The 13,818-nt window shown below is 37.8% G+C and overlaps 1 protein-coding gene across 1 annotated transcript in view; it reads right to left on the reverse strand.

The window, feature by feature from the left end:
- Positions 1-2,146: 2,146 nt before the first annotated feature.
- LEKR1 (leucine, glutamate and lysine rich 1) overlaps positions 2,147-13,818 on the reverse strand; it is a 175,705-nt gene continuing 164,033 nt past the window's right edge. Inside the window, exon 12 of the mRNA XM_069473050.1 lies at positions 2,147-2,911. Coding sequence (XP_069329151.1) covers positions 2,498-2,911 — 414 coding nt within the window. The 3' untranslated portion in view covers positions 2,147-2,497. The remainder of the gene's footprint in view (positions 2,912-13,818) is intronic.

A 13,818-nucleotide genomic window follows, 5' to 3' on the forward strand; every position in this document is an offset into this window, starting at 1 on the left:
ACTTTTAAACATTCCTGATAGCTGTTTCATGCCAGGATTTCATTCATCAGTAGGAAAATCAAAGAAAGTCTTAATGTGTTCTTAACCTCTAGGTTACATACTCTAATGCTTTTCTTTTTTTTAAATGTTTTTACTCAGAAGACATAAGCATATAGCTTAGTCTGTACCAAATAGTCTACATTAAAATAAATATAAATAATGTCTTTCTATTTATCTATAAAATTACTTCTCTGACATATTTGTGGAATATAACACAACCTCACTGCAGATCATGATTCTATTCTCCGAGTTATTATTTACAGAATTACTCATTGTAAAGCAAGAGTGTAACAAACTGAGAAACCAGGTTTTGCACTCATAGTCTTTACAGCCCTTTAGAAAAGCTGATATGTGACTTTCTTTACAAATATAGATATGTTCATAATTTAGGGCAAATGAAGAAACCTATTGTATCCCCATGGTTCCTGAAGAGAGAGCTGAAATTGCAAGACTGTACAAAGTATGCATAACCCTATGAAAAAGACTGTTGCCCCAAATGTTTTCTTGTGCTTTCACTAGCTTTTGCCATCTTCCGTATGCCATGAGTACTTGTAATTTAAACATGAAAACAACAGATCAGAGACCATAAGGTCTAGTGCAGTGGTCCCCTGCTGGTGTTGCACAAGATGATTTTGGAGGGTGTACCAGCTAACGTTTCTTATCTTAATAGATACACATTTATTTTGAAGTGTATTACAAAAAATAGCAAATCAAGTTCATTACTTTATAGTTATTATTCCTTGTGTTATTTTCTTTTTATATAAATTTCAGTTTAAAAGGTACACTTAAAGAAAAATATTGTCTTTAACTAATATTGTCTTTAGCTAAAAATATTAACTAAGTACAGTGTAGGTGCCACTGACAAAAATCATGATGGAGGCTTGGGAAGCTCTGATGAGGTGGAAATGTTGGGGTCAGATGACAGTGGTTCTGATTCCAGCTCTGTCACTAACTAGCTGCACCACCTTAGCCAAGTCACAATCTCTTTGGGTACCTATTCTTTATCTGGTAAGTGATCATTGGGGTGACCTCTAAGATCCACCCCAGTGCCACCTTCCTTGATGTTGTGCTCTCTTGTCCAATGCCATTACAAGGGACACAATGTCTGTAAAACAAAAGTAAGCATTCCAACTCTTAACACAAGTGGACCTAATGTGGAATTGTTTTGAGATTGAAACACTCTACTGGTTAATTGGGTTAATCCTTTGGAAGATGGGAGATAAACTTGATTTTGCTTAGTAATTTTACATTTTTATACATGGGAGGGATCTTAAGTACCTTTAGATTCTCGCATCAATAAAGTAGCCAAATAGCAGAGAATTTTATGTACCATATTTTACATCTACTATTATTCTAATGTGGGAGTCGGAAGGCTGGATGTCCGTGATGTAGTCAGATGGAGGATTTAAGTAAAGTCAGTTTTTGAAGGAAAACACATTTTTATTAGATGGCAAAAAAGATAGACACACACTAGCCTAAGGTAAAAAGTTGTGTTTTAAAAAACAGGAGGAGCCTGAAACTTTAAGATAGCTTAAAATAGCTGATCTGGTTTCTGGTTTTACTTTCCTACTCTGAAAATAGAAAACATGTTAAACAGTTACCCATTTTCAGGGGTAATAAAATTTGAATCCACATTAGCTCTATGTGCCTTTGCTAAACTGTCTTGAATTGGATCTCTTCCCAATGGCTTGAGAATACATGTTCAAATTAAAACTGAGTACCAAAAAGCATTCTAAGTAGAAAATACCTACCAATATGGTCAGGTTCTTTGTTTACTAAAGTAATCTTTATAATATGAGAAGTAAACACCTTTTTCTTGAATTGGAGTCACCATCCCTTTTCCTGGGAGGGCCCCAGACCCTCAGGGAAGACAGTCTTCCTGAAGGTTGTGTATCATCTGACCGAGCCTAAAGAAATTGGATGAGCCAACTAGATTGCAAGGTGAAGAAAAGAAGCTTTTGATTAGGATGATGAATACTGTGAATATTTAAACTAAGAATTTTGGAAATTATCTCATTAAGGATTAAAGGACTTTTTTTTCTATTTGGAATACATATTATATCTACTTAACCTATTCAGCTCAACAAACAAATGAACAAACACCAGCAAAACCAATACAATCTATTCTTTGTGGAAATATATCTGCTTTTTCATGGTCCAAAAAAAATTAGAAAAGATGCTATGGGTGAAAAATGTTACCGGTGATCTCTAAAAGGGCATATTCATAGCGTACGTCTGAACATATACAACACATAAATATAGAAATTGACCCTCTGAAATACCAACAACTTAATTATGTTACAATTGTGGGTTCACAATTTTCTAGCTTGTTACATTTTTTAAAAGTATATCCACAGACATGCATTCTTGACCTGTGAAAATAATTTGATCCTTGTCACCCTCAGCTCCAGTGAGTCTCTGGCACTCTGTGAAAGCACACGCTCCTGACTTTGGACAATCACTGCTGACTGAGCCTCCTCTGCAGAACGGCAGTTACTCTCTGTCTGGTCTCATTTGCCGAAGATGCTCCACCCCTGGGAGCACGTGGCTGGGGGAGAACCGGCAAACCTGAGCTGCTGACCCTCTTGGGCTTATCGGAGGCTGGGGCAGTGGTGGGTTTTGACACTCCATGCAGGCTGGGAATTTTGATCCCTTTTTCGGAGTTCAGTCTTGCAAGGCTTCTCACTCTATGATTCCCGACTGCTGTGGCAGGGGAGGTTAGGCTGCCCTTGCTGAGGGAACATGGTGACAATGGTAAACTTCCACTGAGCTTCCTGAGCTCCAGGAGCTGTTCCCTGGCTTGACTCAAAGCCTCTGTCAGCTCAAAGCGTTCTTCACACTCTCTACGCACTGTTTCCTGAAGAAAAGTGTTCTGAAAAGAGAAAGGGAAAAAAGCACCCCAGTTTTAAATAGTGTACATGAGTGGATAGTTATTGACGATATAAACTGAGAACTGAACTGGAAATCAGAGGTCTATATTCTTTTATTGTCTCTATGATACTCTAGAGACAATGGGACATTGTCTCTATACACATGGGACCGACAAGTCAAAAACAAAAAATTTGTGAAGGTGGAAAGAACTTAAAGAAAGCATTTGGTTCAGCCCTTGCAGTTTGTGGAAGAGGAATCACGAACTGGAGAGCCTGAGTGACCTGTCTGGGGTCACTTAGATGGTAGTGGTGGTGCTGGGGCTAGAACCCCGGACTTCTAATGCCTGCTACTACAGTGGGGTTTCAACTTCTGTGTCTCAGGTCTCAGACATGTGATGCCTAATAGTTAATACCCGTAGAGTCATGAAATACGCTATTTTGTAATAAAAGTACTATGATAAATAAGATAAACAGGTAAAACGGCTTGAATTATAAGATTGAAAGAATAACAAAATATATCAGCTATAGCATTTAAACAATAATATCAGTTACTTATATGATGTTCTCTCAGTGGAACTTAAATATGCTGATCATTTGCCATTCTATAAGATAATATCCCAAAATAAAGAACATCTCTTTTAACTCCATTTATCAATCATTTAGCAAGTTACTGGTAGCTGTAGTGGATACAGTCCTTCCCCTTAAGAAGTTTGCAGCCTCATAAGTTTTAGCAGAACTGATTTTTATGTTCCTAATAGTATCTGGACCCAAGGGTGGAAGCTGTGGGGTCTAAGATAAAGAAGAAGTTTTTAACAGAGCTGTCTGGAGGACACTGAAGAGTTGAATCTCACTTGGCAGGGATGTACTGGAGCAAATTTAAGCTTCAAATGTATCACTGGACCAGAGATCATTAAAGCCCTTTAAAATTCTGACATTCTACATGTCTAGTTAAGGAGTTACCCATCTTTCAACTATGGAGTTCATCAAAATTACTTCAAGGCACACGGTATGAATTAGGTCTTGGATCTCCACAATGTCCTGATATTCGTGTTCTCAGAATGTCAAAAAAGAGCTTGAGGCTGGGTGTAGTGGCTCATGCCAGTAATCCTGGGATGCCAAGGCAGGAGGATTGCTTGAGCTCAGGAGTTCGACACCAGCCTGAGCAAGAGCGAGACCCCATCTCTACTAAAAATAGAAAAAATTAGCTGGGGAGCACGCCTATAGTTCCAGCTACTAGGGAGGTTGAGGCAGGAGGATCAATTGAGCCCAGGAGTTGGAGGTTGCAGTGAGCCATGATGACACCACTGCACTTTAGCTGGGATGACAGAGTGAGACTGTCTCAAAAAAAAAAAAAAAAAAGGTTGAAAAGTAAGCAAAGCAATTCAAAGCAGTGTTCTAATAAGTAAACACAATTAAAATGATTATGCCATAGGATTTATCAACTCAAAATGAATTTCCATCAGGTTAGCTTGTTTGTAAAAACAGCCAAGGCATTTCTAAGTCTAACTCTTAGTGGAAAAATTCCTCCCTAAGGGGTGACTGACTAATCTGCTGTCAGTGGAACTAAATAACAAAGCATCAGGGAAAGTAGTGTCTTCCTGTATTTGATTTTTTTGTGATTATGGACCAGAACTCTATTCAATTCCAAATTTGGTAATCAAAATTGAAGAATATGGAGCAATTCCAGATTAACCAGTTGCACAGTAATTTTCTATAAAATCAGCTGGATGTCTAGGTCAAACAAAGCCTCGTAATTTACATATATTATTTACATACATACATGATCCATATACTTTTAAAAAATCATGAATTAATCAGTCACTTGCAGTTATTTTTAGTTTTTGGAGGAATTGGAGAGCAAGGATGGTGTTTGTGGCTTTATCACCTGGTTCTCATCAACTCTACCTGAAACACTTGTTGAAATGGTAGGCGAGGAAGGACTAGAGAGGAAGATTTATAAGGTGCTACATTAGGTAGCATCTCATTTATTGCTCCCAACAATTATATTTGACAAAGAAAGACAGTGAAGCTCAGACTGTCTCTGTAACTTGCTGAGAGCAACCCAGCCCTGAAGTGGTGGAACCCTGCCCACCTCCAGAGCCCCGCTCCATGCTGCCTACACTTAAATTAGTTGTTTAATTCATTACATCAAGCACACATGGGGCCATTTTGTTCCTAGGACACTGATGTAATAAAAATCCGTAAGACATTTTCATCTGGCTTTGCCTGGGTTTCTTAAACTCTATTAATCTAAATTGTCTTTTAAAAGGAAAAAAAAATCAATGCATTATGTTTATTGTCTACTAGTAGAATAAACTGGAAAAATGTATTGAAGTGATTAGATTTAAGTGGTTTTCAATAAATTAGTATAAAAATACCCTTGATTAAGAAAGCTATGAGGAAGTTAATTTTATTTGAATATGTAAAAGAAAAAAAAGGACAGCCATGAACATTGAGGCCAACATATTAGTGACATGAATAACAGGCACAATAATCTGGAAGGATATGGAGGATGTGACCAGAACTCTCATTAAAAGAAAAATAAAATTCAATCAATTTACTAAAATTAAAGTCGCAAAGGAAAGGAGTAGTGCTCTACAGAAAACATCCATAAAGCAAGTCACATAAAAGCTATTTCAGGAAAGTGATACTCCACTACAGGAGAACATGAAAAGAGACAGTGAACCAAAAGACGTCCGCATAGCAAGTGCAATGGGAGCAAAGTGCCGGCAGACTCCAGGTTGAACTGTGTACCCCTGCTTTATACTCAGTGAAGTCTAAAATGTCATGGAATGATCAGATTGTACAGTTTCTGCAACTCTAACTGGATATAATCCAAAGTGAGTGGACAGCCAGCCAGCTGGGGGTGGGGGCAGGGCTGCTGACTGTCTCAGTCTGGGTCCCACTGCTCCAGAACTCATCCTTCTTCAAGGCAAATCCTTTCAGGACAAAGGATTAAGTCTCTTTGTTCTATTATTTCCCAAATGAGCAGAACCTCTGAACTGAAAACAGGGTACAAAATTGGGACTTCTATTTTTTCTGTGCCCAAATACTACAAATCTTAGGTGAATCTCATTATATCTTCATATCCTTTGCCACCAGTACCTCCTCCTTCCTCTAAAATTGAGATTATGACTCAGTTTTGTCCAACAAGGAGTTCAGATGTTATAATTTATTCAATCATTGGATGAAAAAAATGGAACTACAACACTGGAAGTTCAGGGGATTGCTATTTCAGGGGTAGAGTGTGACAGGGCATGACTAGAGGACATGTGGATGTGGCTAGAGTCAGTAGCCACATTAGTGGAAAATTCCATCATACATGAAAAGAATCATCTACTTGTGGTTAGATTGTTTTCAGTAATTTAGGCAAGAGGAAGATTGAGTTGTTGCAGAATTCTAATACGTGTTTTCATTCAGCAGCATGGAAAAATGTACAAGATGGAATATGTTCAGTAAGACTGAAAATTTGCATAGCATTCTGCACTTAGATAAAATTATCTTTGGCCATATTTTAGCATGGTAAAAATAGTATCATTGGATTGCAACTAAACTGAAAGGCAAAATGAAAAGGAAGGCATGAGCCAGGTGAAGAAGGGGCAATAGGGTTTTCCAGGTAGAGTGGGCAGTAAGTGCAAATGCCTGGCAGTGAGAGAGGGAGAGGCACACCTTCGGACAAAATATGGCTTGATATGACTCAGGGGCAGGTGCACAAGGGGAGGGAGAGACCAGGATTGAGGTAGGGCGGAGTGAGCAGCATCAGATCAAGAGGTAATTTGGCAACATGTTAATACCAGAGTTATGGCTTAATTCTGAAGTTCATGAGAAGTCACTAAAAAGTTTATTTCAAGCAGGGGGCTGGCATGGTCAAATCTGCATGAAAGGACGATCTCTTTGCCAGCTCTGTGGAAACTGGCCTAGAGTTAGGCAGGATGGAAGGCAGGAAGGACAGTAGGAGCCTGAAATTTTCATGGAAGAGGTAACCTACCCTCAGTTAGGTTGGTCTAGGGGAGGAAAGACGAGCGTTCCTGCATCCTTAAGCTCCACCAATTGGTGGCAAGCATTATATACAGATATCTCTACAACACTTTCAGAAGAAGGCCACTTTGAATAGGCTTAAAATATGGCTTAATTGCACTCCCACTGAATAGGTAAATGTCAAAATGAAAATACAAATTAGCTCACCATCTGTTTGAAACTTATATTAAAAAATGGCCAATTTCTCCCACTCTTTGCAATGTAAGAGTGGTTTATTTTTATGTTTGTTTTCATTTTTATCCTCAGAGACAGCTGGGTTGCTTTCAAATCCAAAAACAGTGGAAGAAGCGAGAGAAGGCTTTACTGGATAACTTGATTGTTCTGAAGGTGAGAGTCCTGTCTGCAATGGGAATTAGCTGTATTTGGCATAATTTTGGGAACTATGCCAAGAAAATAAGCCCTCAGTGAATAATAAGCACAGATGGGTGGCTTTGTTCATGCTTTATACCCAGTAAGGTCTGGAACCAGTCATGGAATAATCAGATTACACAGTTTCTGCAACCCTAACTGGAAATATTCCAAGGTGTATGTGGGTAGGGGGCTGAGGTGAAAGGAAATTCTGTGGAAAAGGTGTGGAAACCAGAAAGATGAGTAAGAGTTAGCAAAGGCTTCTGTTTAACTAATCTGATCAGCCCCCAAACTGCAGAAAAGCAGGGAAATTGCCTTTTGGTAAGACTGGAATGAGAATTTGAAAAAATGTCCAGGAAAGTAGGATAGATGTCAGGTCGGTTGTTTTCAAAGTTATATTTCCATGCTTGCAAACATGATAAAACCAACTACAGCAGACATACCAAACAAAAGTTGTAGAAACAGAGAGCAATAATCCCTCAGACCGATATGCTTCAAGAGCAGATTTTCAGGATAGGGAGGAAGAGTCCATGAAGGCAAAGTATTCAGGATTTACTTTTCTAACTCAATAATTCAACTTTAAGATTTAGTTAGTATTAATTAAACACACAAAAAATGGCTCCATATTTCTTCTCGTTCTGTCAGTTTTCTGGTATCTCCCTCTCCATAGTTGGAGACGCCCAGTCTGAGCGCCCTTCTGCCCCAAGGCCAAGGATCTCAGTTCACTCACCCTCCCTGCCAACCAAGCCTGGGAACAGTCTCTGTCCCCGAAAAGCTTTCCTCATCCTCCTCCTGCTCCCCGTGGGGCCAGAGGTTGGAGAACCTCCCTTTCCCGTCTTACTCTCTGGAAAAGACATAGATGTTCTAATTTATTGTGTCCCAAAGTTGATAACCACTTCCTTGGTAATTTATCATACTAACTGGTACTTAGGCTTCTCCATTCTCACAGATGGAATTACTAGAGAAGCATGTGCCATGTTCTCCGTATTGATTAAATACGCAAATACAATAAATGCACATCCTAAAACTAAGCAAATCCCTCTTGAAAATAAGCTATCTGTGGCTGCAAATACCATATATTCCTAAAATTTAATCTTAGAGTTTATATAAATTCATCCTTGCCAGATTTATTAATAAACTTTCTTATACAAATAGGGTTTCTTTATTTTTCTAAAAAATAGATTTTTACATTGGAAAACTATTAAAAAATACCAAAAAGTTCAAAATCATTTATGATCCCCATATTTTAAAAAAGTATATAAGAATACTCATACCTGCCTATCTCTTCCTACTCTCAATGGTAACCTGTCAATAGTTTGGTGGCAAATCCTTCCTTGACTTTTTCCTATCATTTATCTGTAACCCTAAAGAGATACACATGTACTATCCTTTTTTGTTTTTTAAACAGAAATAGATCCAAGACGCCAAGAGATGGTCAGGGGAATATGGCACACACTTCTCTAGTAATTCCATCTGTGAGAATGGAGAAACCTAAGTACCAGTTAGTATAGTGATGGTCAGGTGAACCAACATAAACAACAAAAATAGCTGTTGTAATAAAAGCAAACACAGATCTACAGTCCTTTAGCCACAAATTTCACATCCAAAAGCTCCAAAAAGAAAAAAAAATTGTAACATTACATCTAGTGATAAAATCTGACTGAATCAATAGGAGGCTAATTATATTATTTAGTTATCCCATTTAAGTATAAACACATTCAGATGTTTACTGCAGGAATAGTAATGTCATTGCACTGCCCTAGGTCTCTAGGGACTTTGCACTGTATTAACTTTCTAAAATTCAAAATAGTTTGAATTCCATACATATCTGAACCCATAGTTTTCAGATAAGGGATTGTGGACCTGTATACATTGCATGTTCCCTTCTTTAAATATTTTCGAGTCTTTGATGGTATGCTCTTCTGGTTTTCTTCCTCTCTCACTAGAAGTTCCTTCTCTGTCACTATTGCTAGATTCTCCTCCTCTTCCCAGCCTCTAAAAGCTGGAGTGCTTGTTCTCAATTCTCTTCTCTATTACCTCTGACCCATGTGATATACTATGATTACATTTTCTTTCTTGCACAGCATCCTTCCAGAGTTATTGCCTCATTATTTATCTGCTTAGTTTTCTAGGTGCTGATTACTAATTTTTCACCAAACTCAGAAGTGTAAATGTCCTCTCAACATATTCAAACAACGCATGTAAGCTATTAGCTTCTCATTGTTCTTGCAGACAAACTTCTAAGAACCCTCCATTCTTCTGCTCAACATGGCCTGGCTGTTCTCTAAATCTGATGCACTGCTGTAATCCTAGCACTTCTTCCTCCCACCATCCTGGGGATTCTTGCCACCTCTCTCCTGTGTTGGAACCCTTATTTCCTAATTCCTATATCTTCTCCTTTCTTAGTTACTCCCTCATCGTGGTGTCATATATCCTCTAACAGCTTCCTGAGAAAGGCTGCAGGGGACGTATCATTTTTGAGAACTCTAATTCTAATATATTCTTATTTGACACTTACACTTGATGGATCATTTGTCAGGATGATTGCAATTAAAATTGTAGGCTGGAAATAATTTTCCTTTGGAATTTGGAAGGCACTGTCTTCCATTTTCTATGGTTATTAAGAATTCCTTATTCAATAAATGGTGCTGGGAAAACTGGATAGCCACATGTAGAAGATTGAAACAGGACCCACACCTTTCACCTCTCACAAAAATCAACTCATGGTGGATAACAGACTTAAACCTAAGGCATGAAACTATAAGAATTCTAGAAGAAAATGTTGGAAAAACTCTTATAGACATTGGCCTAGGCAAAGAATTTATGACAAAGACCCCAAAGGCAATCACAGAAACAACAAAAATAAATAAATGGGACCTAATCAAATTAAAAAGCTTCTGCACAGCCAAGGAAACTATCACGAGAGCAAACAGACAACCTACAGAATGGGAGAAAATATTCACATGGTACACATCTGATAAAGGGCTGATAACTAGAACCTATATAGAACTTAGAAAAATCAGCAAGAAAAAAATCAAACAACCCTATCAAAAAATGGGCAAAGGACATGAACAGAACTTTTCAAAAGAAGATAGACTAATGGCCAAAAAACATATGAAAAATGCTCAACATCTCTAATCATCAGGGAAATGCAAATCAAAACCACAATGAGACATCATTTAACTCCAGTGAGAATGGCCTTTATCAAAAAGTCCCAAAACAATAAATGTTGGTGTGGAGGCGGAGAGATAGGAACACACATACACTGCTGGTGGGACTGCCAACTAGTACAACCTCTGTGGAAAGTAATATGAAAATACCGCAAAGAGCTACAAGAAGAACTACCATTTGATCCAGCATTCCCATTACTGGGCATCTACCCAAAAGAACAAAAGACATTCTATAAAAAAGACAGACATCTGCACTAGAATGTTTATAGCAGCAAAATTCACAATTGCAAAGATGTGGAAACAATCCAAGTACCCATCAATACATAAATGGGTTAATAAAATGTGGTATATATATACCATGGAATTCTACTTGGTCACAAAAAACAATGTATTATTCTGGATGGAGCTGGAGCCCATTCTACTAAGTGAAGTATTACAAGAATGGAAAAACAAGCACCACATGTACTCACCATCAAATTGGTATCAACTGATCAACACTCATGTGCACATACAGTAACAATCATCGGGTGTTGGGCAGGTGGGAGTGGGGAGGAGGGAATGGGTATATTCACACCTAACGGGTGTGGTGTGCATTGTCTGGGGGATGGGCATGCTTAAAGCTCTGACTCAGGTGGGGAAAAGGCAATATATGTAACCTAAACATTTGTACCCCAATAATATGCTGAAATAAAAATAAATAAATAAATACATAGTAGATATCAAGCATATTTAAAAAAAGAATTCTTATGCCATTTTGATTCCTGATACTTTTTAAGTGACTTACATCTCCCTATCCCCCAGCCCAGAAACTTTTAAGTATCAATACTTATATTTATCCTTAGAGTATTGACATTTCAGGATAAAGTACCTTGGTGGGGTTGCTTTGCTTGGGTACTCAGTGGATCCTTCAGTTCTTGGAAATATTTTTGAATTAGTTCGTGGACAGTTTCTTCCCTTCCATTTTCTCTGTTCTCTCTTTTTGGAACTTCTATTAGTGGGGTCGTAGATATCCTGGCTTGATCCTCTAATTTTCTTTTCTTCTCTCCATCTCTCTGTTTTTTCCTTCTAATTTCTGAGAGATTTCTCATTTTTATCATCTAACCCAAATATTGATTTTCTTATTTTTTTCCTACTTTGATTTTTACATTTTCATACTCATTCTTTTTTTCACAGCCACTTGTTCAAGTTTAATAGACATAATATACTCTTTTTCTCTGAAGATATTAATTATACTTTTTTTCTGAAGCTCTCTTTTGCTCACTGTATTGTGCTGTACCTGTTTCTTCTAAGTTATTTTTTTTTTTTTTTTGGCTTATTTGTTTGTTCCTGGTTTCTGTCCTTCATATTAGAGATGTTCCTCAAATATTTGGTGATCCTTGGCTACTCATGTTTAAAAATGAGTCCCCAAAATGTTACCAGAAGCTCTGTGTGCCTCGATAGGGTTTATTGGCTGGCATACTTCTGAGTAGCTAGACTGGACAAGGATATAACCATTGCTTTGGGATCTCCCAACTGTCAGTATCAACAATTCTTTTCTTATAAAGCAGCTCATTTCTCCAGAAAGGGCTCTTCCAATTCATTATACATAATACATAAGCCTGGTTGCCTGTGTTCTGGGAAGTGAGTATGTGAAGGGGTCTGGGAGTTCTCACCATTTAATATACAGACTTTCTATCTAGCTATTGCTTTATTCCACATTCTGCTGTCTTTTATCCTCAGGTGCCTTGCCTCTTTCATTCGGTTTTGCCAGAGAGTGAACCTCTGGTATCTTGCCAGAATGGTGCACAGGTGTTACTTGGGGATGGGGAGGATATCTGAGGATTCTATTTGCTCTTTTTATAATCTTTCAAACAGTCCTGTCTTCAGCCCCACTCTTCTGTTCTTCTTTTAGAGATACAGGCATAACTTGGGAGATATTGCAAGTTCAGTTCAGACCACTGGAATAAAGTAAAATTCACAATAAAATGAGTCACATAAAATATTTGGTTTTTCAGTGGATATATAAGTTATGTTTATAATATAGTGTAGTCTATTAAGTGTGCAATAGCATTTTGTCTAAAAAAACAATATTAATACCTTAATTAAAAATACTTTATTGCTAAAAAAATGCTAACAATCATTCTAAACCTTTAGCGAGTTACAATCTTTCTGTTGGTGGAGAGTCTTGCCTCAATGTTGATGGCCGACTGAGCAGGGTAGTGGCTGTTGTTGGGGTGGCTGTGGCAATTTCTTAACATAAGACAACAATGTTTGCTGTATCAATGGACTCCTCTTTTCATAAAAGATTTCTCTGTAGCATGAGATGCTGTTTGATAGCCTCTTACCCATAGTAGAACTTCTTTCAAAATTGGAATCAATCCTCTCAAATTCTGTTGCTGCTTTATCAACTTAGTTGATGTAATATTCTAAATCCTTTCTTGTCATTTCAACAATGTTCATAGCATTTTCACGAGGAGTAGTTTCCATTTTAAGAAAGTACTTACGTTGCCCATCCATAAGAAGCAATTCCTCATCTGTTCAAGATTTATCACAAGATTGCAGCAATTCAGTCACATCTTCAGCCCCCACTTCTAATTCTAGTTCTCTTGCTATTTCCACTAAATCTGCAGCTACTTCCTCCACTCAAGTCTTGAATCCCTCAAAGTCATCCAGGAGAGTTGGAATTAAATTCTTCCAAATTCCTGGTAATGTTCATATTTTTTTTTTTTTTTTTTTTTTTTTTTTTGAGACAGAGTCTTGCTCTGTTGCCCGGGCTAGAGTGCCGTGGCGTCAAGCTCACAGCAACCTCAAACTTCTGGGCTTAAGCAATCCTTCTGCCTCAGCCTCCTGTGTAGCTGGGACTACAGGGATGTGCCACCATGCCCGGCTAATTTTTCTCTATATATATAATTTTAGCTGTCCAGATAATTTCTTTCTATTTTTAGTAGAGATGGGGTCTCAATCTTTCTCAGGCTGGTCACAAACTCCTGACCTCGAGTGATCCTCCTGCCTCGGCCTCACAGATGCTAGGATTACAGGCGAGTCACCGCACCCAGCCTTGTTTTTTTTAAAAGACCACTTGGTTAAACATTGTCTTAAGTATCTACTGACATTAGTATAGATGCATTTTTCATTAGATTAGCTCCAGTAGTTTTACATGAGAGAGCAAGGAAATGTTAAGTTCTTTTCACTTTAACTTTAAAAAACAATTTCTTAGTAGGAGCCAAGTAGTATTTCTTTTTTTTTTTTTATTTCAGTATATTATGGGGGTACAAAAGTTTAGGTTATGTATATTGTTCATATTTTAACCTCCTCCTATGAATCACAAATGTTTTTAATGGCATCTAGAATGGTGAAACCTTTGCAGAAAGTTT

The sequence above is a fragment of the Eulemur rufifrons genome, chromosome 7 (assembly GCF_041146395.1).
Source record: "Eulemur rufifrons isolate Redbay chromosome 7, OSU_ERuf_1, whole genome shotgun sequence".
NCBI lineage: Eukaryota > Metazoa > Chordata > Mammalia > Primates > Lemuridae > Eulemur > Eulemur rufifrons.